The sequence below is a fragment of the Rhinoraja longicauda genome, chromosome 4 (assembly GCF_053455715.1).
Source record: "Rhinoraja longicauda isolate Sanriku21f chromosome 4, sRhiLon1.1, whole genome shotgun sequence".
NCBI lineage: Eukaryota > Metazoa > Chordata > Chondrichthyes > Rajiformes > Arhynchobatidae > Rhinoraja > Rhinoraja longicauda.
In genome coordinates, this window is record NC_135956.1 from 67,994,352 (window position 1) to 68,022,180 (window position 27,829).

At 46.9% G+C, this 27,829-nt stretch overlaps 1 protein-coding gene across 3 annotated transcripts in view; it reads right to left on the minus strand.

The window, feature by feature from the left end:
- The window catches only part of LOC144592831 (uncharacterized), a 38,478-nt gene extending 11,954 nt beyond the window's left edge, over positions 1–26,524 (minus strand). The window contains exons 1-10 of one of the 3 annotated variants that reach the window (XM_078397963.1): positions 26,457–26,524; positions 23,790–23,896; positions 19,330–19,481; positions 15,092–15,195; positions 12,858–13,007; positions 7,701–8,241; positions 6,086–6,211; positions 4,793–4,889; positions 2,938–3,140; positions 1,269–1,511 (exon numbers count right to left, since the gene is read on the minus strand). In XM_078397963.1, the coding sequence (XP_078254089.1) occupies positions 1,269–1,511; positions 2,938–3,140; positions 4,793–4,889; positions 6,086–6,211; positions 7,701–8,241; positions 12,858–13,007; positions 15,092–15,195; positions 19,330–19,481; positions 23,790–23,896; positions 26,457–26,474 (1,741 nt within the window). In that variant the 5' untranslated portion in view covers positions 26,475–26,524. Of the gene's footprint in view, positions 1–1,268; positions 1,512–2,937; positions 3,141–4,792; positions 4,890–6,085; positions 6,212–7,700; positions 8,242–12,857; positions 13,008–15,022; positions 15,196–19,329; positions 19,482–23,789; positions 23,897–26,391 lie in introns of all 3 variants that reach the window. The other 2 variants (XM_078397961.1, XM_078397962.1) reach the window with 2 other exon arrangements.
- Positions 26,525–27,829: the final 1,305 nt, after the last annotated feature.

The window sequence follows — 27,829 nt, forward strand, 5'->3', positions numbered from 1 at the left end:
TTGAGCAGATAGGATGTGTCGAAACCCTTCAGAATTCATTATGCTACTACCATCAGCAGTTAGACAATAGACAATAGGTGCAGGAGGTGGGCATTCGGCCCTTCGAGACAGCACCGCCATTCAATGTGATCATGGCTGATCATTCTCAGTTGTATCATCAATGAAGATAAGTGAGCCTGTACCTTCAGCAGCCATACATGCCCAGGCCATAACGCCCCCACCACCATGTTTCACAGATGAGGTGGTATGCTTTGGATCTTGGACAGTTCCTTCTCTCCTCCATACTTTTCTCTTGCCATCACTCTGATATAAGTTAATCTTCGTCTCATCTGTCCACAAGAGCTTTTTCCAGAACTGCTGCTCTTTTAAATACATCTTGGCAAACTATAACCTGGCCATCCTATTTTTGCAGCTAACCAGTGGTTTGCATCTTGCGGTGTAGCCTCTGTATTTCTGTTCATTAAGTCTTCTGCGGACAGTGGTCATTGCCAAACCCACACCTGACTCCTGAAGAGTGTTTCTGATCTGTCGGGCAGGTGTTTGGGGATTTTTCTTTATTATAGAGTAATTTATTCTGTCATCAGCTGTGGAGGTCTTCCTTGGCCTGCCAGTCCCTTCACGATTGGTAAGCTCACCAGTGCTCTCTTTCTTCTTAATGATGTTCCAAACAGTTGATTTTGGTAGGCTAAGGTTTGGCTGATGTCTCTTAACGGTTTTATTCTTGTTTCTCAGTCTCATAATGGCTTCTTTGACTTTCATTGGAAACTTTTATTGCTGTTTATCAACATGAGGACCAAAGTTGTGCCAAAGGTGATGGAAAGATTGGTGGAAAGACTAGGTGCTGAGAGCTCTCTAAAACCTGCATGAAGGAGGGAATTAAACACTCCTGAGCAATTACAAAAACCGGTGAAGCCATGTGTCCCAAACATTATGGTGCCCTGAAATGAGGGGACCATGTATAAACACAGTTGTAATTTTTACAGGGTGAAACCAAAATGTATAAAAATGGCCTTTAATAAATTCTGACAATGTGCACTTTAACCACGTGATTTTTTTCTATTACAAATCTCAAATTGTAGTGGAGTACAGAGGCAAGTAAATAAATGATGGGTCTTTGTCCCAAACATTATGGAGGGCACTGTAAATAGCAACAGAATATGGCGACTGTGCATTTGTTGGTTGTGCAAAAGAATTTCACAGTGTTGAGCATACGTGACAATACAAAATCATTAAGGTGCATGGGCAAGCGGTGAGGTTGTCAGCCGTACCTGTGACCAGGGAGCAGGAGGAGAGGCTAAGGTGCCTGAGTGAGTGGAAGGCTCGGAGCTGCCGCAGGAGGTCGTTGGTGGCGTAGGGGTAACAGTCCAGCACCAGCCTCTGGATCTGGCAGCCGAAGAAGATCTCGAAGGACTTGGGCCGCAGGAGGCGTTGGTTGATGACGTAGAGGAGGAGGTGTTCGGCCAGCTCGGGCGTCAGGCAGGCCAGGCTGCGGCTGTACTGCATGCTTGGCGCTGGCAACAAAACAACCGTCGTGAGACAGGCTAGGCCCCAGTAATGGGCACCACACATCACTTGTAAACACGAGCATTTTGCGTCACGTCTCTACTGATACATGGACAGGAAGGGTTTAGAGGGATATGGGCCAAATTAGATTGCCATCTTGGTCAGCATGGACATGGTGGTCCAAAGGAACAAAACGTAGGAACAAGGAAGTGCAGATGCTGGTTTATACCGAAGACAGACAAAGTTCTGGAGTAACTCAGCGGGTCAGGCAGCAGCTCTGGAGAACATGGATAGGACACCCGAAATGTCGCCCATCGGATTTCTCCAGCTGCCTGACCCGCTGAGTTACACCAACACTCAGTGCCTTCTCTTGACTCTTTGACTCAGGGACTGATTTGTCCAGTTTGTTTGGTCACACACTAAGTCTGGGTGAGGCAGGAGGAGCTTCATCTTCCCACATACTCTGCTGTCCCTGCCCTGGCAGGGTGTGATGGGACAGTGCAGAGGGAGCTTTACTCAGTTACATCACATCAGCCGTCCTGAGTGAAATCGCACAAAGCAAAGGGGCCCGTATGAAGCTTCCAGCGATGTCCTCAGGGCCTGTGGGCAGGAGTATCGTACTCATTATCCTTTCCCTACACCATACTGAGGTTCCCACCTGCTTTGAGAATCAAGAACCAGAGGGAATAAGTATAAGGTGAGGGGAGAAAGATTTATTAGGAACCCGAGGGGCAACATTTTCCACTGAGAGGATGGTGGGTATATGGAATGAGTTGCCTGGGGAGCAAAAGGTATCAAAACATTGTTTATTTGCACGTTCTCCTTGTGACCGTGTGGGTTTCCTCCAAGTGCTCTGGTTACATTTCACATTCCAAATTCGTGCGGGTTTGTAGTTTAATTGGCCTCTGTAAATTGCCTCTATTGTGTAAGGAGTGGATGCAAAAATAGGATAACTAGTGTGAACGGGTGATCGATGATCAGTGTAGACTCGGTGAGCCAAAGGGTCTATTTCCACGCTGTGTCTCTAAACTAAATTAAACATTTAAATGACATTTGGACAGGTATATGGACAGGAAAGGTTTTGAGGAATATGGGTCAAAAGTGGGCAGGTGCGACTTATGTGGATAGGGCAGCTTGTTCGGCGTGGACAACTTGGGCCGAAAGGCCAGTTTCTGTGCTGTACGACTGTAACTACACACAGAGCCACAAACACACACACACACACACACACACTCGTGCTTTATGACTCTGACAACACACCATACAGGTTTACACACACACACTGTATGACTGACTGCACACCAGACACATACATGTTGTATGACTGACAACACACCACACGGGGATCATAACTGTATTACTGTCACTACACACACACACACACACTGCATGACTGTGACTACACACCACAGCGGGCTTCAAACACACACACACCTGCCATCAGGGCAACTGCGCTACTGGTTGCCAGGTTGAACAGCGATGGTACTGGCGTGGCTCGACACAGCTTCTTCTGCGCGGACAGCGGCGCAAGGTGAGGCGGGCTCTCGGCTGCCCTGTTCAACCGATCCAGGGCTGCCTGAGCCAGGACGCTGGGCAGATCCTGCTGCTTCCGAGTCTCCTCCGCTGCCAGTTCCTCCCTGCAGCACAGAGCAAGGGAAGTCAGATCCAAACACCAGCTCGGAGAGAGGGGCGACAAGCAGGGAGAAAACTGCGAGCCAACCTTGTCAGGGACATGTGCATAGGGCAGTGTCAAACACGCTCGAAAATTTCCTGTCTAAATGTCGCAGGGCAGGGATCACATAGAAACATAGAAAATAGGTGCAGGAGTAGGCCATTCGGCCCTTCGAGCCTGCACCGCCATTCAATATGATCATGGCTGATCATCCAGCTCAGTAGCCTGTACCTGCCTTCTCTCCATACCCCCTGATCCCTTTAGCAAAAAGGGCCACATCTAACTCCCTCTTAAATATAGCCAATGAACTGGCCTCAACTACCTTCTGTGGCAGAGAATTCCACAGACTCACCACTCTGTGTGAAGAAATGTTTTCTCATCTCGGTCCTAAAAGACTTCCCCCTTATCCTTAAGCTGTGACCCCTGGTTCTGGACTCCCCCAACATCGGGAACAATCTTCCCGCATCTAGCCTCTCCAACCCCTTAAGAATTTTATATGTTTCTATAAGATCCCCCCTCAGTCTTCTAAATTCCAGCGAGTACAAGCCCAGTCTATCCAGTCTTTCCTCATATGCAAGTCCCGCCATCCCAGGGATTAATCTGGTGAACCTTCTCTGTACTCCCTCTAAGGCAAGAACGTCTTTCCTCAGGTTAGGAGACCAAAACTGCACACAATACTCCAGGTGCGGTCTCACCAAGGCCCTGTACAACCGCAGCAGAACTTCCCTGCTCCTAAACTCAAATCCTCTTGCTATGAATGCCAACATACCATTCGCTTTCTTCACTGCCTGCTGCACCTGCAAGCTTGCTTTCAATGACTGGTGCACCATGACACCCAGGTCACGTTGCATCTCCCCTTCTCCCAATCGGTCACCATTCAGGTAATACTCTGCTTTCCTGTTCTTGCCGCCAAAGTGGATAACCTCACATTTATCCACATTATATTACATCTGCCATGCATTTGCCCACTCGCCTAATCTATCCAAGTCACTCTGCAGCCTCCTAGCATCCTCCTTGCAGCCAACACTGCCACCCAGCTTCGTGTCATCCGCAAACTTAGAGATGTTGCATACAATTCCCTCGTCCAAATCATTAATATACACTGTAAATAACTGGGGTCCCAGCACTGAGCCTTGCGGTACCCCACTAGTCACTGCCTGCCATTCCGAAAAGGACCCGTTTATTCCTACTCTTTGCTTCCTGTCCGCCAACCAATTTTCTATCCACCTCAAAACTGAACCCTCAATACCGTGTGCTTTAAGTTTGTACACCAATCTCCTATGTGGGACCTTGTCGAAGGCCTTCTGAAAGTCCAGATATAACACATCGACTGGTTCTCCCTTATCCACTCTACTAGTTACATCCTCGAAAAATTAGAAAGGCAGAAGGTAAGCTCTCTCCCATATGGCCCAGTCACACCCTGCTGGGGCAGGAAGAGCACGGATTAGACACAGAGTGAAGCTCCCACTGCACTGTCCTGTCACTCTCCAAAGGCACAGATTAGACATAGTGAGGCTCCCTCCGCACTGTCCTGTTACTCTCCAAAGGGATAGTTTAGACACAGAGTGAAACTCCTTATTGATTTTAGGAACTCGACGAGAGGCTGTATGAACTCACCTCAGGCGGTTTCCCTGATCAGGCCACTGATACCGAGGCTCAAAGCCACTTCTGATCCTGTTTCCGTTTTGGCGGAAGATTATTTCTGGGTCAAAGGCTGTAAAACAAGAGAAGTCGACTTTAGTTCTGGTATTGTCATACGTATATCTGTGCTGTGCGGTATGCCCTGATGTTCTGGGTAACAAGAACTTGCGAGTTGGTGTCCACATACCCAAGTAATGGAGCTGCAGCCAGAGGTGGCAGAGGCAGGTACACCTAGAGTTTGCAAGACATTTGGACATAGATGGACAGGAAAGGTTGAGAAATGGATACAAATTCTTCCACTACCCTGCCACAGTCACCATGTTCTTTTCCCCTCCTTTGTACACTCATCTCCCATCCGAGTCTCTCATTTCCTTTTTATTCCGCACTTTCCCCTTTTATCCCCTACTTTCCACTTCTATCTATTTCCCTCCCTCTGGCTTTACATTTCACTCTTTCTCCAATAGCTTTTAGTCTCCTTTTACCTCTAGCCTTTGTCACATACTCTACCCAACTGCCAATCGCCCCCCCTCACCTGCATCCACCTATCATTTGCCAGTTTTGTTTGACCCGCACCTCTCTTTTCCAACTTACTCATCTCCACCGCACTCCATCAGCCTGAATAACGATCCCGACCCGAACTGTCATCTGTCCATTCCCGTCAGTGACTTCGACACTTCTTGTTTTGCTCAAGATGAAAAGACAGAAGGTGGGAGACAAACGGATCGAAGAGTTGTAAATTGTGAAGCCAGAGGAAAGAATGAAGTTGGCTTCACAATTTGCAACTTCTCAATCCACTAGTCTCATACTTTCTGTCTTTTCACCCCTGGCCTTTGTCCAATTATCTACACAACAAAAACTCCTCCCACCTGCAACAACTTAATTACTCTTTCAATCTGAAGGAGGTTTCTGACCTGAAACATCATTCATGCTTTTCCTCCAGAGATGCTGCCTGACCCGCTGAGTTATCTAGCACTTTGTGTATATCTTTGGTATAAACCAGCATCTGCAGTTCCTTCCCACACAACTTAATTACCTGCTCCTCTTAGCTTTCTTTCTCCCCTCTACAATCAGTCGGAAGAAGGGCCCCAACCTAGCAAAAGTCACCAAACCATGTTTTCCACAGATGCTGCCTGGCCCACTGAGTTACTCCAGCACTGTGTGTATTTCTCTATAAACCAGCATCTGCAGCTCCTGATTTCTACTGCTGGTTGCAGGGTGTTCTGGGCCGCAGGGAAAGGCCAACTGTTGGCTTTGTCTAGGTTGACTAACCGGGCGGGATGAGCAGGTGCTGTGGGAGGAGTTCCTCTGCCTCCTCTTCCTCGGCGTCCTCGCCGGGATCCTCCTCCTCCTCGGAACGGCTGCCGCTCCCCGTTGCTGTCAGCCTCTGGCCTTGGCCTGCGTAAACACACAAATGGACGACAAGAACAGGGGTCACACGGTGCCTTTCAGCGCCAAAAGACCCAGGTTCCATCCGGACTACGGGTTTTGCCTGTACAGAATTTCCCACGTTCTTCCTATGACTGCATGTGTCTTTTCCGGATGCTCTGGTTTCCTCCCACATTCCGAAAACGCGCAGGTTTGTAGGTTAATTGGCTTTGGTAAAAATTGTAAATTGTCCCTTGTGCGTAGAATAGTGTTAGTGTACGAGGTGATCGCTGGTCCACACGGACTCAATGGGCAAGAGGGCCTGTTCCGTGCTGTATCTCTAAAGTCTTAATGCTTTGTGCTTCAAACCAGATGCTAAGGTCTGACCCGAGTCTTGCTTGGGATCCCTAACTCGCTTCACGGGATTAAAATGTTGCCTACATCTCCTCCTCAGCTCCCCCACCATCTCCCCCCACCCCAATCACCCTACTCTGTTCCACTGCTCCTCCTTTCCCCAAATCCTACATTTTCCATTTATTCTCCCCTCCACCCACCCATTTATTCTCCCCTCCATCCATCCATATCCCTCCCTCCGGCTTTACATTTCACTCCTCTTCTCTCCTTATCTGACACCCATTGGTTTCCTTTAACACCTCCAGCCTTTGTCTCTCCACCCATCTGCCAATCGTCACATGTCCATTCCCTCCACAGATGCCGCCTGACCTGCTGAGTTCTTCCAGCACTTTATTTTTTGCATGGAATCCAAAACTTAGCTGGTTGAAAATGAGCCTCAACTTGTTCATGAGTTATAGGGTCAGAATTAGACCATTCGGACCATCAAGTCTACTCCGCCATTCAGTTGTGGACGGTCTATTTTCCCCTCTCACCACCATTCTCCTGCCATCTTCCGGTAACCTTTGACACCCTTACTAATCATGAACCTGTCAATCTCCACTTTAAAAACACCAAATGCCTTGGCCTCCACCACGTCTGTGGCATGTAATTCCACTGATTCATCACCCTCTGACTACAGAAATTCATTTTTCATCTTCTTCCTAAAACCAGGTAAAAGTGGTGTTGGGGAGGTTTTTGGACATGCAGGAAATGAAGGGATATGGATAATTAGCACAGATAAGAAATGGTCTTGGCATCTAGTTTTTAGGATGGCACAGTGGAGCAGCAGTAGAGCTGCTGCCTCACAGCGCCAGAAACCCAGGTTCAAATCCTGACTATGGGTGTTGTCTGTACATAGTTCGTACATTCTTCCCGGGTTTTCTCCAGTTTCCTCCCACACTCCAAAGGCGTACATGTTAATTGGCTAAGGTAAAAAATGTAAATTATCCCAAGTGTGTAGGATAGTATTAGCATAAGGGAGTGATCACTGGTCAGCACGGACATAGTGGACTGAAGGGCCTGTTTCTGCGCTGTATCTCTAACCTAAATTAGTTTGGCACAGACATTGTGGGCCGAAGGGCCTGTCCTGTACTGCACTGTGTAACAAGGCTCTTGCGGTTCTTACCCCAGCTGTGTGTTGACCTTGACCTTGATGGAGATTCCATGGGAGCCCCTCTCACGTCGGGCTGGTCCATGTGTCCCGGGACAGTGGGAGGTTCCTCCGCGTCGGAAGCCGGCGTGCTGTCCGTCGCCCGGGAGCCCAGAGCCTCGCCCCTCCCCCAGGCCCGGTGAGGGGTGGACCGGGGCTGCGAGCGGCGCCGGGCCGGAGTGGCTCCTGCTTGCCGCTCAGGTGCACTGTTCTTCTCGGCCACGTCCTCGGCCGCATTACCGGCTGCCCTCAGCATGTAGGCACCGCGGGGCAGTGGCGAGGGCATGGCAGCTGCCCGCTGCTCATCCCACACACACAACGTGGCGGTGGGACTCAGCCCCAGCTCCGCTAGCGTGCTGCCCAGCTCAGAGTCTGAGAAGTGTCTCTTGGGGAATCCCTGGAGTAGGGAGATGGGGCCCAGCTCGGGACAACGTTGCCTCACGTACTCTGTCACGCTCCGCAGCGTGTCCTCCTCCTGGAACCTCTCCCTCAGCGACTCGCCCCATGGAAGCCGGATCTGAAGCAAGGAGAGAGTCAGCAATGGGAGCAGAGGCACCAGGGCTAAGCATCCATCACCCTGACAGCAGCAAACTATACGAGTTCCGTCCCACAGGGAGTGACTGAGGGGAAAAGCAGAGATGCATCAAGACCACTTTTGGCACGCCGGCCTTCATCAGTCTGGGAATGGAGCATAGACTGTAGACACAAGGAACTGCAGACGCTTGTATACAAAAAAAGTTACAAGGTGCTGGAGTAACATGGATGGGTGATGTTTCATGTCAGGACCATGTTGGGATGCTATGTGACCGTTGCACAAGATATTGGCGAGGCCACACTTGGAGTATTGTGTTCACCCTGCGAGAGGAAATACACCATTAAGCTGGAAAGTGTGCAGAGATTTACTAGGATGTTGCCAGGATCTGAGGTCTGAGCTATAGGCAGAGGTTGAGTAGGCTAGGACTTTATTTCTTGGAGCACACGAGGCTGAGGGGTGTTATAGAGGTGCATAAAATTTTGAAGGGAACAGATAGGATGAACGTAGTCTTTTACCCAGTGCAGGGGAATCAAGAACCAGAGGGCACGGGATTAGGTGAGGGGAAATATTTAATAGGAACTTGAGGGGTAACTTTTTCACTCAGAGGGTGGTGGGTATATGCAACAAGCTGCCAGAGGAGGTAATTTGAGGCAGCTACTAAAACAATTAAAATTTTTGCTGACAATTTTGGGCAGCACAGTGGTAGAGTTGAGACCTTAGTGCCAGGGACCCAAGTTCAATCCTGATTACTGGTGTTGTCTATACGGAGGTTGTATGTTTTCCCTGTGACCAAGTGGGTTTGCTACAGGTGCTCCAGTTCCCACATCCCAAGCGCGTGCAGGTTTGTAGGTTAATTGGCTTCTGTAAATAGTCCCTCGTGTATAGGATAGAACTAGGTGTAGGGGGTGATCACTGGTCGGCATGGACTCGGTGGGCCGAAAGGCGTTTTCACACTGTATCTCTAAACTTAACTAAATTAAAAGACATTTGGACAGGTACATGGATAGAAAACGTTTATAGGGATTGGGCCAAATGGGACTAGGTTTAGATATATGTTGGTTCACAAGGACGATTTGGGCCGACAGCCTGTTTCCATGCTGTGACGAAGCGGGGCGGTTATTTGTAAAGGGCCCATCGCTTCCTTCAGAGAACTATAGAGGACGGAAAGGTTTCTCTGGCTGGTATTGATGGGAGCACAGAGAAAAATGGAAGTGGAACCCCTGAACACAAAGTCATTGAGAATAAAAATTAAATAGGAAGTGCTGGAAATATCATCCATGGTGAGGGAAGCAGGGTGAACGTTTCTGGATGAAAATTAGAAAACAAAATTGATTCTGTTTTTGTGAGGAGATAACAAAGGAGATGGATGAAGGTAAGGCAGAAGATATTGTCTATATGGACCTCAGTAAGGCATTTTACAGACAAGGTCCCGCGTGGCAGGCTGGTCAGAAGGTTAAGTCATATGGGATTGCATGTGAAGGAAGGAACTGCAGATGCTGATTTAAACCGAAGATAGACACAAAAAGCTGGCGTAACTCGGCGGATCAGGCAGCATCTCTGGAGAAAACGAATATTTGATGTTTTGGGTCGATCCTCTGAACGGGTCTTTAACCTCCTTCAGAGTCTGAGGAAAGGGAAACAAGTTCTCTTTCCCTTTCCCCTGACTCTCATAGTCTGAAGGGTCTCGACCTGAAACATCACCCATTCCTTCTCCCCATAGATGCTGCTTCACCTGCTGAGTTACTTCAATTTTTGTGTCTATCTTCGGGGTTCCATGCGAGTTGGCTAATTAGATTGAATATTGTCTTGCCGATCGGAGACAGAGGAGAGTGGTGGAATGATAGTTTTCTGACTGGAAGTCTGTGAATACTAAAGTACCATTCCTTCTCTCCTGAGATGCTGCCTGACCTGCTGAGTTACTCCAGCATTTTGTGAATAAATACCTTCGATTTGTACCAGCATCTGCAGTTATTTTCTTATACTAATGTAGGAGGAAGGATTGATAAGCTTCCAGATGAGACGATCGTTGGTGTTGTGGACATTGAGAAGGTGGTCTAAGGATGCACCAGGGTATAGGTCAGATGGATAGAGATCAGAGGAAGGGGATCTGAGCGGTAAGATTTTGTTTTTAAAAATACAGATAATGTTTGCTATCAGACAGATCAGCATTGGCAGATGAAAATTAATCCTGACAAGTGTGAGATAATGATTATTTGGAAGTCAAATAGGACATGCACTGTAAATGGTAGGGCACTGAGGAATGTTGATGAACAGAGTCCATTGTTCACTGAAGACAACACAGAAGGTAATGCAGTGAAGCAGGCACATGTCATGCACAAAATCGTGGAGGTAGGACATTACGTTGTAACTTTACAAAACACTGGCAAAGCTACACTTGGAGCACTGTATGCAGTTCTGATCATCACTCTATACCAAGGATGCAATTGTGTTGGAGAGTACAGAGGAGATTTACCAGGATGTTGCCTGGATTGGAGGATGAGTTAAGGAGAGAGACTGGATGGGCTGGGCTTATTTTCCCTGGAGTAAAGAACCCTGAGGGGTGACCCAATATAGGTTACCAGATTATAAGAGATAAAGATAGGACAGACAGGCAAAATCTTTTTCCACGTGGTCATAGTATTGAAAACGAGAAGGCAGAGGTTTAAGGTGAGAGGAAGGAGTTTTAAAGGGGACCTGAGCTGTAAGTTTGTTTGCACACAGAGAATGGTTGATCTGGAACTCTCCGTCAGAGGAGATGGAGTCAGATACGATCACTATGTTTAAGAGGCATTTCAAATGTTTAAGAGGCATTCAAATAGGGAAGCTATACATGAATATGAGCAATGGGCCTTTCAAGCCAGGATAAGATTTGATTATTTTTTTTAAGAACTTGATACTTGAAAGATGCAAGATGGCACTGGAAACGTGGCGACACTGTGTACTGCCTCAGAAGAAATCTATTCTTACGCTACAATCATTGCACTCTTTAATTATGTATGATCGTGCTCATGTATAGTCTAATTATACTGGCGTGCATGCAGAACAAAGAATTTCGCTGAATCTACGTACATGTGATGATAAAGTATTGAATTATTGGTTCTAATGCAGTCAAATGGGAGTACAATGATTAAGGAAAAGGATGGGATAAGTGTGGTGGGTTTGAGAATCGATGCTATTAGCTGATATAGTTAATTATAGAGATATTGATATTTTGTTGTAGATGGTTGAAGTGGTTTATTTTGTTGTTATCTTAGCTAATATAAAATGAATGCTTATTTTCAGTAGAAAGTAGTAAGATGGATGCTTGTGGCAGAAATGTTATCATTGGGAATGGAATGTGTTTGTCCCTTTGCGAGTGATAGGGAGTAGACAGAGGAGTATTGGGGTTCTTTGTTCTTAAATTACTCCCTTGTCTGACAGTGTTAGCTTGTGTACTAAAACAGTTAGAAGCAAGGTCGTGCAGCTGCGAGATTGCTCATATATAGATTAAAAGTTTCTTTCTCAAGAACAATTCCTTATATGGGTGCGTGTGAAAGTAGGAAAAGTTTCGAATCCACTCTAGGAAAATTGATGCTTTTCCCCCAAAACATGTGATCTATATTAATGGTTTGTTTTCTAAGCATGTGACTTATATTAATGGTTTTGTTTTCTCTGTAACCATGGGAATTGTATTAGAATTGTAATTGGTCCTTGATTTTATCTGTTACACCCCTTTTTCCTTTCTGTATAAAAAGTAAACAATCGTGGAAAAGTTGTTCTTTCCCTCTCCCCAGTTGAGATCTTTTCAGACACTAGCATTGTATTTGGAGATCCTCACGGGAAGAACCCCACCGTGGAATATATCTGTTGTACTCATCCAGTATATGTATGTTATTCAGGCTGAAGGTAAAGAACTCGGATTATCAGGTTGAAGAGGCTGTTTCTGTGCTGTACGAGTCTCTGGCTCCAAAACCATAGCTATTGGAAATGCGAAATGAAAGCAATGGAGGCTGGAAGCATAACACATCTGGAGCCCTTCTTGGGAAAGAGTATTTTCCATAGTTCTGATGATGGGTCCCAAACCAGAAACATTAACTCTTGTTTCTCATTGCTGCCTGATGAAACGTTAGACTTTACTTTAGACTTTAGAGATACAGCGTGTAAACAGGCCCTTCGTCCTGCCAAATCCACGCCGACCAGCAATCACCTCATCTTCTTACACACTAGGGACAATTTACAATTTACAGAATTCAATTAACCTATAAACCTGCATGTATTTGGAGTGTGGGAGGGAACCGGAGCACCCGGAGAAAGCCCACATGGTCACAGCGAAAATGTATAAACTCCATGGACGCCATCTGTAGTTAGGATTGAACCTGGGTCTCTTCGCTGTAAGGCAGCGGCTCTACTGCCGTGCCACTGTGCCGTCCTCCATTAACTCTGAGAACCATTAATTCTGTTTCTCTTTTCACAGATGCTACCTGACCTGCTGAGTGTCTCCAGCATCTGCTGCTTTCATTTCAGATTTGCACCATCTGCTGCTTCTGGTTTTAGGCCACCATTCAGATTTATAAAGTATCTGTGTGGTCGTGGGAGGAGCCGGGCTGATCATAACTCACCATAAGTATGCAATGTTTTCCCACCGTGGTTTGAACTTTGCCCCCCAACCTCTGGCCCTGCTGGGGAGGCTCAGGCTGGCTGAACGGCAGTGACTTTGCCTTCAGATTTTCCCGATCATCGGCTATTCTCTTCAATACCAGTTCATGGTCCTGCAATGCAAAGCAAATGGCCGACTGCTTATTTAAAGTACCAATCAACACCCCCAGCACCAAATAAAAACCGAGCAAACACCCAGTCAAAACCCTCCACCCACTGCCCCCGCGAGAAGTCAGCTAACAGACCCAATCATTAAGTCATAGAAACAAGGAACTGCAGATGCTGGTTGACAAAAAATAAAGACACAAAGTGCTGGAGTAACTCAGCAGGTCTGGCAGCATCTCTGGATGTTCTCCAGAGATGTTGCCTCACCCGCTGAGTTACTCCCGCACTTTGTGTCTTTATTTTTTGAACGAATTATTAAGTCAGGAGGCGAGACACGTTACGCTATTAGCATTTCTAAAGCAATCCATGAGCCCAGTCACAGCAAGGACCAATATCAAATTACACCTTTATATGAAGTAGGATGATCGGATGGGGCATTTTACTTCTGCTAGGGATGGGGAAATGCAATTCAGGGCCAATTTTAAGGTAATAAACTCTATCCTGTGGTACTAATGTATGGCTTGATTACAGTCATAGTCATACAGCACGGAAACAGGTGCTTCAGCCCAATGTCCATGCGACCAAATGCTCCATCTACACTAGTCCTACCTGCCCGTGTTCAGTCCATATCCCTGTAAATCATTCCCATCCATGTACCTGCCCAAATGTCTTTTAAATGGGTACATGGAATGAGCTGCGAAAGGAGGTAGTTGAGGCAAGTTCTATAATAGCATTTAAAAGTCATGAGGGACATGGATAGAAAAGGTTTAGAGAGATTGTGTCAAATGCGGGCAGGTTGGACTCGAGTAGATGGGGCATCTTGGTCAGCATGGGTGAGTTGAGCCAAACGGCCTGTTTCTGAAGAAATAGGGCACTGCAGATGCAAAAAGGACACAAAGTGCTGGAACAACTCAGCAAGTTGGGCAGCATCTCTGGGGAACATGGATAGGTGACTTTTCAGATTATGTCCCTTCTTTGAAATGTCAACCTATCCATGTTCTCCAGAGATGCTGCCTGACCTGCTGAGTAGTTCCAGCACTGTGTGTCCTGGTCTGTTTCCGTGCTGTATGACTAATGCCTGCAAGCTACATGGCATTATTATTACAGCCTCCCGCCAGTGATGGCAATGCAGCACCTCTATTGCCTGCAGAATGTAATGAAGTGTGGCCCGTTTACATCGGCAGTTCCCATTCACATTAGTAAATAGCAATTCAATAGTGATGTCAGGTGTGGTTCTCAATATTTTAATGTATTGTGAATGAAGATGAAAAGGTTTTATGTTCAGGAGACTGCAGATTGATGGAAGTTAGAAGAAAATAAAGCTGTTGGAGGAACTCAGCGGATCAGGCAGCATCTGCGAAGGGAATGGACAGATGTTTTGGGTTGGGACCCTCTCATCCAAAATGATGCCTATCCATTTCCCTCCACAGATGATGCCTGGCCCGCTGAGCTCTTCCAGCAGTGGCGGCACAGTTGCACAGCGGTAGATTTGCTGCCTCAATGTACCAGAGACCCAGGTTCGACCCTGACCTCGGGTGACGTTTGTACGGAGATTGCACGTTCTCCCTGTGACTGTGTGGGTTTCCTCCCACATCACGTGCGGGTTTATAGGTTGATTGGCCTCTGTAAATTTCCTAGTGTGTAGTGAGCGAATGAGAAAATGAATAACATGGAACTAGTGTGAACGGGTGGTCGATGGTCATTATGGACGAGGAGGGCCAAAGGGTCTGCTTCCATGCTGTATCTCTAAACTGAAAATAAACTCACTAAACAATTTTGAAGAAGGGCCCTGACCCCCCGGAAACCTATCCATATTGTCTAGAGATACCACGTGACTCGCTGAGTTATTCCAGGTCTTCATTTGTAAACCAATATCTGCAGTTCCTTGTGTCCACATCTCTGCAAACAGTTTGGTTTTTAATTGTCAGGATGTTTGAGAGCAGATGTGTACAGGCCTGTACTGGCACCATGCCCACTATGTGTGATGAGGGGGAAGTGGGACAAAGAGATTGAGGAATTGTACCTTGCCAGCCACCAAGGAGCGGGAGTGCGGTGGAGAAATCAGAGAGCGCGCCACGTCACGCCCATTTACCTTCTGTTTCTTTCGCCTCTCGGCTTTGATTTGCTGAGCATCGCATTCCCTCTGCTGCTCCTCAAACTCCTTCAGGTTGCGGTTTTTCCTGGACAGGGGCAATGCTGGGCAAGAGACAGATACACCAGAGACAAACCTAAATAATCAAGCACTGGCAGAGAACGGGCAGAGGGATTAGCAGGTATTAGCTACAGGGAGAGCTTTGACATACTTGGATTGTTTTCCCTGGAACGCCAGACATCGAAGGGAGACTTGACAGAAGTATATAAAATTATGAGAGGCACAGATAGGGTAGACAGTCAGAATCTTTTTCCCCAGGATGGAAATATCAAATACTAGAGGACACAGCTTTAAAGTGAGAGGGGCAAAGTTTAAAGGAGATGTGCGGGGCATGGAGGGATATGGATTAGGTGCAGGCAGATAAGAGTTGGTCTTGGCATCATGTTCGCCACAGACATTGTGAGCCGAAGGGCCTGATCTTGTGCAGTACGGTTCTATGTTCTAGAAAGGCAATTTGACAGGCAAGGCCAGGGAATGGTTGGACATTCTGAGTGAATGAATGGGATTACTCCACTTGAAATAGGATCAATAACCAGAGGGCACAAAGTCATAGCTAAAACAGATGCAACATTACACGGGAGAGATTTATTAAAGGTGGGCATTTTGCCACATGTGGAGTATTGCGAGGCCTGTCCACGATCAGGCCAGAGAGATGAGGAAGGAGATATGGCATCTGCTGTGAAAATATACAGACTAGATTCTTGAATGGACATTGTGCATTGACATGGATAAGACGGGGATGCAGGGTTTAAATTAGGAGGATAGTGTTTGTCAGCAGTGGGATTTGAACCCAAACCCGTTCCCTTGGGTTTCTAATATTAAGCAATGGTTTGAAATGATTAAAAGAGTTAAGAGTCATAGATGCAAACAGTGTGGAAACAGGCCCATTGGCCTAACTTGCCCACACTGACCAACATGTCCCACCTACATTAGTCCTACCTGCCTGCACTTGGCCCATATCCCTCTAAACCTAACCATGTACTTGTCCATTTGTTTCATCAACATTGCAATAGTCCCTGCCTCAACTACTTTTTCTTGCAGCTCGTTCCATACACTCACCACCCTTAGTTTGAAAAGGTTACCTCTCCGATTCCTATTAAATCTTTCACCCTTCACCTTAAACCTATGTCTTCTGGTTCTTGATTCCCCTACTCTAATCAAGAGACTCTAGTGCGACTACCCAATCTATTCCTCTTATGATTTTATATACCTCTATAAGATCACCACTCATCATCTGCACTCCAAGGAATAGAGTTCCAGCCTGCTCAACCTCTCTCTATTGGTCAGACTCACGAGTCCTGGCAACATCCTCGTAAATCTTCTCTGTACCTTTTCCAATGACACAATTTTTCCTGTAACATGGTGCCCAAAACTGAACACAATATTCTAAATCGGCCTCACCAACGTCTTATATAATTGTAACATGACCTCTCAATGTCTATACTCTACAAAAAGGTGGAGTAACTCAGCGGGTCAGGCAGCATCTCTGGAGAAAAGGAATAGGTGACGTTTTGGGTCAAGAAACATCTCAGTACTCAGAAGGCTAATAGCTCTGGAGAGGGCCCAGGGGAAGTTTACAAGAATGATTCCAGGAATGAATGGGTTAACATATGATGAGCGTTTGACATTACTGGGCCTCTACTTGCTGGAGTTTAGAAGGTTGAGGGGGGACCTCATTGAAACTTACAGAATAATTAAAGGCATAGATAGCGTGGATGTGGAAAGGATGTTTGCACTGGTGGGAGAGTCTAGGACCAGAAGTCGCAGCCTCAGAATTATAGGGCGTTCTTTTAGAAATGAGGTGAGGAGGAACTTCTTTAGTCAGAAGGTAGTTAATCTGTGGATCTCAATGCCACAGAGGGCTTTAGAGGCCAAGTCAGCGGATATTTTTAAGGTAGAGATAAGACAAATTCTTGATTAGAACGGGTGTCAAGGGTTATGGGGAGAAGGCACGAAAATGGGATTAGGAGGCAGAGATCAGCCATGATTGAATGGCGGAGTAGATTCAATGGGTCAAATGGCTTAATTCTACTCCTATAACTTGTGAACTTGTGCCAAAAGCCTTCTTGACCACCCTATTTACCTGCGATGCCACCTTCAAGGAAATTGATCCTGCTGTAATATTTGACAACTATCTTCACTATCTGCAAAACCACCCACTTTTGCATCATCTGCAAATTTGCTAATCTTGCCATGTATGTTCTTATCCAAATCACTGATATAGATGGCAGTCATGAATCCTGGCAACATTCTGATTGCTTGACTAAATACACATGTGACAAGTCACAGTGAAATTCTTTGCTTGCATACCCAAGGTATGCAAATAGTCGCCACGTAAATGGCGTTTTCAAAGTTACAAAGTACCCCCGTGACAGGTCCATCCTCGGAAATCTTCTCTGCACCCTTTCAAGCTTTCCAGTTGATGGAGAAAATCAACTTTCTCAGACAGAGCTGTTAAATTTGAGGCAGATTGTTCATAGCGCTCTGGGCAGGGACCCCCTCTCTGGGGGAAACAGGCTCAAACGTTGACGGCTTCCTCCTGTTCCCGTGGTCTCAGGGAATGAACAGTTGCCATTGATCCCCCAGAGTAGGGAAGCAATTGACTGCCTACACTATTCCGAGCCTCCCCAGAGATCGCTCGGGGAAGTTACTGACTGCTTAATGCAGGAGGAATTGATCCAAATCATCAGGGAGCTTTTCTGCTGAACAATAACAACTAATCACCCGGAAAACTACAACACCTGATGCTTAAAGACAAACACTGAAACACTTGCAGCAGCATTCAGAGTTTCAGGATTCATTTGGATGGTACAGTGGCGCAGTGGGTAGAACTATTGCCTTACAGCACCAAAGACCCGGGTTTGATCCTCATTACGGGTGCAGTCTGTGTGGAGTTCGCACCTTTTTCCTGTGACCTCGTCGTCTTCCTCTGGGTGCTCTGGTTTCCTCCCACATTCCAAAGAGTGCGGGTTTGTAGGTGTAGGTTAATTACGGGCAGAGGAGATTAATTTAACATGGCATCGTGTTCGGCACGGACATGGTGGGCCAAAGGTCATGCTTATACTAGTCTATATTCTATATGTAATTTTTATGATTTATGTTTCTGTTCTGAGTCTATGTGTCTATGATGCTGCTGCAAGCAAGGTTTTCATTGTTCCTCACCGCACTTATGCATCTGACAATAAGCTCGACTGGACTTGAGTCAGTGAGGTGTGACTGTGGTGTAGTCACTATCGTAGTGTAGGGAACGTGGAAATCAGTTGATAAACAGCAACATCCCACCCACAATAATGTGGTACAAGTGACCATTCAACCTGCTTCACTGATGCTGGTCAAATAATAGGTTTTGGGCCATAGGATCTTTTACATCCACCGCAGAGATTAAACAGGCCCTCAGATTTGAAAGTATAACCTTGTTTTAAAATGGTCAAGTGGTGATCTGAGGGTTTACGTTCAAGTTTATTCATATCACGTGTATCGAGGTACAGTGAAAAGCTGGGCTACATCTACAATTCTCCACTATATCTTGCGATATAGGGCAGAGCTATTCCCCAAACAAGCTGTGATGCAGGTTAACCTGTGATGCTGCTTTCTATGGAGATGTTGGTAAGGGCACGGGATCACCTTCAAGTGCAGGTCCACCCTATTCAGACCCAAACTCTCCCCAGCTAACCCTAGCCATTTCCCAGTAGGTAAGCTACAGGGAGCCACATTTAGTTCAAAGGTACATCACGGAAAAAAGGTTCTTCGACCCACGCCGATCATCTGTTCACACTAGTTCTATGTTATCCCACTTTCTCATCCACTCCCTACACACAAGGGGCAATTTACAGAGGCCAATTACCTACAAACCTGCACGTCTTTGGGATGTAGGGGGAAACCAAAGCATTTGGTGGAAACCCACGTGGCCATAGGGAGAGCGTGCAAACTCCACATAGACACCATCTGAGGCCAGGATCGAACCCGGCCCTCTGGCGCTGTGAGGCAGCGGCTTTACCAGCTGTGCCAGTGATGCCCTTCCTGGGTATCTGTCAGTTTACCCCCATCTGCTTAACCCCGAGTTGCCCCAACTCATGGTCAGCTTCCCCTGCATAGTGCACCGATAATCGCCCAGTTACCCTCTCCCCCACCTGCCATCCACCCTCCCGCACTGGCTTCAGAGCCTGATGCCCCCTTACCTTGCTGCGGTGCCCCAGAGCTGGATGTGCTGCTTCCCTGTGTGGCCGCAGTGCTGTGCTGGACGAGGGGTGGGTTGAATGCCGACATTGCACCTGCTGGCGACACCCCTGGCTCCTGCATGCGCTTGGCACTGTCTCCCCCTTGCAGCAACCTGCAGGTCACCGGGTTCGAGAAAAACAAAACCGCATAATTTACTGCAAACAAATCACATGGTGCTGGAGGAACTCAGCGAATCAGGGGGCGTCGATGGAGCACATGGATGGGTGAAGTTTCGGGTTGAAATCCTGCTTCAGACTGATTGTAGGGATGAGGGGGGAGAGAACAAAGCTAAAAGAGGGAAGTGGCAGGACAAAGCATGGCAGGGAATAACACTTGGAATCACAAAGGGGAAGCAGTGAAAGGGGGTCTCACAGAAATCCCAAAGTAGGCATACCTTGATATTACAGAGTGGAACAGTTAAATGGAGACACAAGTAACAACACATTTAAAAGCCTCTTCAACGCCACTATTGTATCTGCCTTCCCCCCTGCCCTTGGCAGTCTGTTCTGGTCACCCCCATCCTCTGTGTTTAAAAAAACTTGCCCCACACATCTCCACCTCAGAGATGTTGCTTTACAAAAAAAGATACAAACTGCTGCAGTAACTTCAGACTGAAGAAGGTCCCGACTCAAAATGTCATCTATCCATGTTCTCCAGAGATGCCTGACCTCCTGAGTTACTCCAGCACTTTGTGTCTGATTTTGTAAACCAGGATCTGAAGTTCCTTGTGTTCATCGATTATTAAGTAATATGCAAATCGAACACTCAGCAGAAGGCAGATTGTGAGGAAAGAGAAACAGGTTTAATGTTTCAGGTCAAACACTATATCAGAACCTTCTTCAACCTGTAACATGAACTCTGTTTCTCTCTCCACAGATGCCGCCTGACCTGCTGAGTGATTCCAGCACTTTCTGTATATATTTCAGATTTTCAGCACGTGCAGTCTCATTTTTTTAAATTTACAAATGCAGGGGCAAAGTTTAAAGGAGATGTGTGGGGCAAGTATTTTTTTTTTTACAGAGTGGGGAGTTACCTAGAATGCGTTGCAAAGGGTGGTTGTGGTGGAGGCAGAAAAAGAGTGGTGTTTAAGAGGTTTTTAGATAGGCACATGCAGGGAATGGATAGATGCACGTCATGTACAGGAAGTGGAGATTAGTTTTACTTGGCCACATGTTCGACACAGACATTGTGGGCCGAAGGGCCTGTTCCTATGATGTACTGTTCTATAATAACAAGACTGTGTAGGGCTTAGAATATTGAAAACACAGGCGGGAGTTTCACCACATTCTGGCAGGCGCTGGTATCAATAAGTAATAGGAGCAGAATGAGGCCATTCAGTCCATTGAGTTTACTCCACCATTCAAACAAGATGAATCTATCTTTTCCTTTCAACCCCATTCTCATGACTTCTCCACATAACCATTGACACCCTTACTAATCTAGAATATGTTAATTTCCACTTTAAAAATACCCAATGACTTAGCCTCCACAGCCGTCTGGTGCAATGAATTCCAGATTCACCACCCTCTGGCTAAAGAAATTCCTCCTCATCCTCTTTCTAAAGGTACATCCTATTAACTCATATCGCAGGCTGGCATGACAGAAAGCTCAAGCCTGCAGAGATCCCCAGTGCAGGTTTTACTGGTTCATGGGAAGTACCAAATACTTCTGCAAAAAAAAGCAGAATTTCCCTCTCTATGGATGCTGCCTGACCAGCTGAACATTTCCAATGCAGGTCCACCACTGGTTATCCAGCAACCTTGGTTCCAGAGCCTTGCTGGATTATCCATTGTGGAAGACCTAACAGAGGTCACAGCCTCCAAGAGAAGTCTAACGGTACCAGAACAGTCTGCCAGGGCCGCAGAGTGGCCGAGATACTGACCCGCAGTCGGCCTCAGAAGTCGGCTGTGGGAATGGATCGGCCGGCTCCGATTGGGACAGTTCCAGAGCCCCAGCCACAGAAGGCAAATGCAACCTTCCACGGAAGTCCCAATTAAGTCAAACACCACATTTTCGATGGGAACCCAAGGTGGGGATTTCAAGTGCACTCTTGTAATTTTGTCTGTATTAAAAGAGGTACCGGAACATCAGTTGCCAGAAAATTGGTGGTGAACCTGTATTAGAATATTGGTCAAGAATTATTGAAGCTTCACACCTGCAGTTTTGTGAAAATAATTACTTTTAAACCAGGGTTCTGTCTGGACTGTTAATTTTATCGCAAGACCTGGGGAGAAAATTCAGGTGGATAACTTAGATAACATCCCTCTCTCTCTCTCAGGTGTCCCGTAAGGGCAACAGACCAGGGCCAAGATCAGTCTGAAGTGTCCTGACCCACGGAGTTCCTCCAGCACTTTATGTTTTGTTCAAGATTCCAGCATATGCAGTTCCTTGTGTCTCCCAAAACATTGCTCAGATTCCACCCCAAAATAAACAGAGAATGACAAAAAGAAATGTGTCAGGAGATATTGACCAGAAAGTTGAAATATTTTGCAGTCTTTCAACCCCCCCCCTCCCGGTGCCTGCGAGGTGGATTCTCACCAATCCAGCACCCGTCCACCCTTAGACTTAGAGATACAGCACGGAAACTGACCCTTCGGCCCACTGAGTCCGCGCCGACCAGCAATTACCTTGTACACTAGCATTATGCCACACACTCGGGACAATTTACATTTTTTACCAAAGCCAATTAACCTACAATCCTGTACGTCTATAATGTTTACTGACACTACCTGAACCAAAACTGCTGCTGCTGGTAGCATGCTCGATTCAAATGTTCAGTCTATTGAGGACTGTTGAGGCACAGCTTTCTGGCGCAGCTGGAAGAGCCCATGCCACACAACGCCAGAGACCTGGGTTCGATTCTGACCTTGAGTGCTACCTGTGTGGAGTATGCATGTCAACCCTGTGATGGTGTGGATTTCCTCCAGGACCACCGGTTTCCTCCCACATCCCAAAGATGTGTGGTTTGTACGTTAATTGACCTCTATAAATTGTCCCCAGTGTACAGGAATGAGAAAGTGGGATAACATAAACCTAGCTTGATTGGTTGATTGATGGTCGGCATGGATTAAGAGGGCAGTAGGACCTGTTTTCATGCTGTATCATAGAACCAGACTAGTTATTTTCTCAGTTCCTGTCAAGCATTCCTTCCTTACATAGAAACACAGGAAATATGTGTAGGAGTAGGCCATTCTGCCCTTTGAGCCAGCACTGCCATTCAATGTGATCATGGCTGATCATCCAGAAAGAATCAGGACCCTGTTCCTGTTTTTTCCTCATATCCCTTGATTCCGTTACCCCTATGAGCAATATTGGACTCTCACTTGAACACATCCAGTGAATTAGCCTCCGCTGCCTTACTGTGGCAGAGAATTCCACAGATTCACAACTCCCTGGATGAATTTTTTTTTCCTCATCTCAGTCCTAAATAGCCTACCCCTTATTCTTAAACTGTGACCCCTGGTTCTGGACTCCCCCAACATCAGGAACATTTTTCCTGCATCTAGCCTGTCCAATCCCTTAAGAATTTTATATGTTTCCATAAGATCCCCTCTCGTTCTTCTAAATTCCAGTGAATATAAGCCCAGTCGATCCATTCTTTCATCATATGTCAGTCCCGCCATCCCAGGAATTAACCTGGTGAACCTACGTTGCACTCTCTCAATAGTAAGAATGTCCTTCCTCAAATTAAGGAACCAAAACTGCACACAATACTCCAGGTGCGGTCTCACCAGGGCTCTGTACAACTGCAGTAGGACCTCCTTGCTCCTATACTCAAATCCTTTTGCTATGAAGGCCAAGATGCAATTAGCTTTCTTCACGGTGTGCTGTACCTGCATGCTTCCTGATTCAGTGATTGATGTACAAGCACACCCGGGTCTCGTTGCACTTCCCCTTTTCTGATACCATTCAGATAATAATCTGCATTCTTGTCACCAAAGTGGATAACCTCACATTTATCCACATTATATTGCATCTGCCATGCATCTCCCCACTCACCCAACCTGTTCAAGTCACCCTGCAGCCTCATAGCATCCTCCTCGCAGCTCACACTGCCACCCAGCTTTGTGTCATCCGCAAACTTGGAGATGTTACATTTAATTCCTTTGTCCAAGTCATTAATATATATTGTAAATAAATGGAGTTGCAGCACTGACCTTTGCGGCACCCCACTAGTCACTTGCACCTCATCGGACAACTGGCCCTGACCTATTAACACAAGGAATTGCAGATGTTGGAATCTTGATCAAAATGCAAAGTGCTGGAGTAACTCAGTGTCCAGACAGCATCTCCGGACGACATGGACAGGCGACTTTTCGGGTTGGGACCCTTCCTGCGTTTTGGGAAATTTTAATTTTAATTCATGGGAATGGGCTTATAACTGCAAGCATTCAGTGGGGCTCAGGGCCGGCTCACTCACCACTCTGCGGCCTCTTGAACATTGAGGATCCCAGCCTGGAGGGCAGCCTGTACCCGCCTCTCCTCAAAGCCCATCTCGTACAGTGCAAGGAACAGGTCATTGATGGTCTGTGGAAAAACAAACCACATTGTCGAGAGGGCCTGGTGTAACTCACCGCCCCATATTCTGTGTAACCCAGTTAGCTGAGGACAAGTCATGGAGTCGTACAGCTCGGAAACAGACCCTCCCAAACACATTGCCCCTCGCAAACACACTCCCTCTCCCAAACACTTCACTGGAATTTAGAATGATGAGAGTGGATCTTTTTGAACCATGTAAAATTCTTAAAGGATTGGAAAGGCTGGATGCAGGAAAAATGTTCCCGATGTTGGGGGAGTCCAGAACCAGGGGTCACAATTTAAGAATAAGGGGTTCGCCATTTAGGACTGAGATGTGGAATGATTTGGATGAGAACATACAGGGAGAGATTAGCAAGTTTGCTGATACAAAAGTTAGTGGTTTTGCAGATAGTGAGGATGGTTGTGAATGATTGCAGCAGGATCTGGATCGATTGGCCAGGTGGAAAGAGGAATGATGGAATTTAATAGAGAAACGTGAGGTGTTGCATTTTGGGATGTTGAACAAGGGAAGGACCTACACAGTAAATGGTAGGCCTCTGTAGAGCAGAGGGACCAAGGAGTACAGGTGCATGGATCCTTGAAGGTCGAGTCGCAGGTCGATAAGGTGGTCAAAAAGGCTTTTGGCACTTCGGCCTTCATCGGTCAGAGTATTGAGTATAGAAGTTGGGAGGTCATGTTGCAGTTGTGTAAGATGTTGGTGAGACTGCATTTAGTCTATTGTGTTCAGTTCTGGGCACCATGTTAAAGGAAAGATATTGTCAAGCTTGAAAGGGTTCAGAAAAGATTTAAGAGGATGTTGCTAGGACTAGAGGGTGTGAGCTACACGGAGAGGTTGAGTAGGCTGGAGTGCAGGAGGATAAGGGGTGATCTTATAGAGGTGTATAAGATCATGAGCGGACTAGATCGGGTAGATGCACAGAGTCTTTTGCCAGGAGTAGGGGAATTGAGGAGCAGAGGACATAGGTTCAAGGTGAAGGGAAAAAGATTTAATAGGAATCCGAGGGTTAACATTTTCGCTCAAAGGGTGGTGGTGTATGGAACAAGCTGCCAGAGGAGGTAGTTGAGGCTGAGATTATCCCATTGTTTAAGAAACAGTTAGATAGGTACATGGATAGGACAGGTTTGGAGGGATATGGACCAAGCGCAGGCAAGTGGGAATAGTGTAGCTGGGACCTTGTTGGCTGGTGTGGGCGCGTTGGGCCGAAGGGCCTGTTTCCACACTGTATCACTCTATGTGTAAATAATTCTTCACACAGAGAGTTATTAATCTGTGGAATTCTCTGCCACAGAAGGCAGTGGAGGCCAATTCACTGGATGTTTTCAAGAGAGTTAGGGATTAAGGGATATGGGGGAAATTAAGGGATATGGGGGAAAAAGCAGGAACGGGGTACTGATTTTAGATGATCAGCCATGATCATATTAAATGGTGGTACTGGCTCGAGGGCCAAATGGCCTACTCTTGCACCTATTTTTCTATGTTACTTCTTCCCACACTCCCTTTTTTGTTCTGTTTTCTACTGCACAACCACCAACAACTGGGCTATCTCGTGCAGGTTTCGCTCGCGTAGGTACTGGTTGCAAAAGGTTTAGAGTTTTATAGACAATAGGTGCAGGAGTAGGCCATTCGGCCATTTCGAGCCAGCACCACCATTCAATGTGATCATGGCCGATCATTCTCAATCAGTACCCCGTTCGTGCCTTCTCCCCATACCCCCTGACTCCGCTATCCTTAAGAGCTCTATCTAGCTCTCTCTTGAATGCATTCAGAGAATTGGCCTCCACTGCCCTCTGAGGCAGAGAATTCCACAGATTCACAACTCTCTGACTGAAAAAGTTTTTCCTCATCTCCATTCTAAATGGCCTACCCCTTATTCTTAAACTGTGGCCCCTTGTTCTGGACTCCCCCCAACATTGGGAACATGTTTCTGCCTCTAACGTGTCCAACCCCTTAATAATCTTATACGTTTCGATAAGATCCCCGGGCAAGTTATACGCCCACCTCCAAACACCTGCTCTTCTATCCCCAACCTCTCCCTAAAGCCTCTCCCTGAAACTCATTCCTAACACCCCCCCCCCCCCCCACCTCTCAATCATATCCCACCCCCCCCACCTCTCAATCATATCCCACCCCCCCCTCAATCATATCCCACCCCCCCCTCAATCATATCCCACCCCCCCCTCAATCATATCCCACCCCCCTCAATCATATCCCACCCCCCCTCAACCATATCCCACCCCCCCCTCAATCATATCCCCCCCCCTCAATCATATCCCCCCCCCTCAATCATATCCAACCCCCCCTCAATCATATCCCACCCCCCCCTCTCTCAATCATATCCCTCCCACCCACCCATCCCCTTTACCTAACACGCCTCCACCTCCCCTCCCAAACATCCTCCCTATCTAACACCCCTCCCTATTATTGCTCCCATCCATTTTCCTCCCCCTTCCCACATCTCCTCTCCTCTCCTCTCCGGGCCGACCTGTCCACCCAGGTCCCGTTCAGGTGGAAGCAGCCCGGGGCCGCCCTCCAGCTTCCTCCACTCACTGTCGCCCTGTTCTCCATGTTATCGCCGTCGCAAGGCCTGAGGCCCGACTACACGTCCGTCAGCGGCTCCGCACCGCGTCGATCACCGCCTGACCCCGCTCCCGACCAATCACTGGCTAATCCTCACGTCAATCACTGCCCGCTCCCTCCACTGGCCAATCAGTGGCTGATCCCCGTGCCTGGACCCGCCCCCTCACGGCAATCAACGGCTGATCCCGCCTCCGGACTAATCACTGGCTGATCTCCACGTCCATCAGCGAATGATCCCGCCCCCCCGCCAACCACCGACTGTCTTCCTGACAGTTCACCGGCCGAGCCTTATGTCAATCACTGTCTGAGCCCGCCTCTAGACCAATCGGCAGCGCTCCTCCCACCCCACGTCTTTGGCTGGCTTTGATTCCGCCTTCATGCCAATCACTGCTGCCGGCTGTTTTGTTATTGTGTTTCCTTTCTGTAAACTGCTCCATTACAGCTACACAACTAATTAACAGAGGCTTCACACTCGAGCCTTGTGTTCGGCGATTTTAATTCAGGATCCTCTTGGCTACTGCCTCATAGACAATAGGTGCAGGAGGAGGCCATTCGGCCCTTCGAGCAAGCACCGCCATTCAATGTGATCATGGCTGATCATTCTCAATCAGTACCCCGTCCCTGCCTTCTCCCCATACCCCCTGACTCCGCTATCCTTAAGAGCTCTATCTAGCTCTCTCTTGAATGCATTCAGAGAATTGGTCTCCACTGCCTTCTGAGGCAGAGAATTCCACAGATTCACAACTCTCTGACTGAAAAAGTTTTTCCTCATCTCCGTTGTAAATGGCCTGCCCCTTATTCTGAAACTGTGGCCCCTGGTTCTGGACTCCCCCAACATTGGGAACATGTTTCCTGCCTCTAACGTGTTCAACCATGGGTATTATATCCTCGGTACTGCGCCACAGAGTACCGAGTTATGCTATTCCCATAACATCCCCCTTTATTTACAAAACAGATATGTACAGGAACTTTACATGTATAGCAATAAATTAAATTCTTCCATAGCATCTTATTTCACTGAGTCCAACATGTCTCCAACAGTCCATTTTCCAACATGCCTTTGACAATCCATTTCCGTGGTAGCTTCCAAATTCTCCTCCCTTGGATCTGCGACAGTTCAGTGCTCGGAATTATCCAAACTTTGAACACATGTCTGGTTCCTCATTCCCTTTCCCCATTTTATTTATTAATTTGTTTGTTTATTTAGTTTTAAAATTGCCATTACCACTACTTCTACATAAAACTATGCATATCAACTATAACCGAAAATATAACATTAACTTTTAAACATAACCTAATAGCCTTTACATCTATACTCAACTACATGTACAGGTCCTATCCTT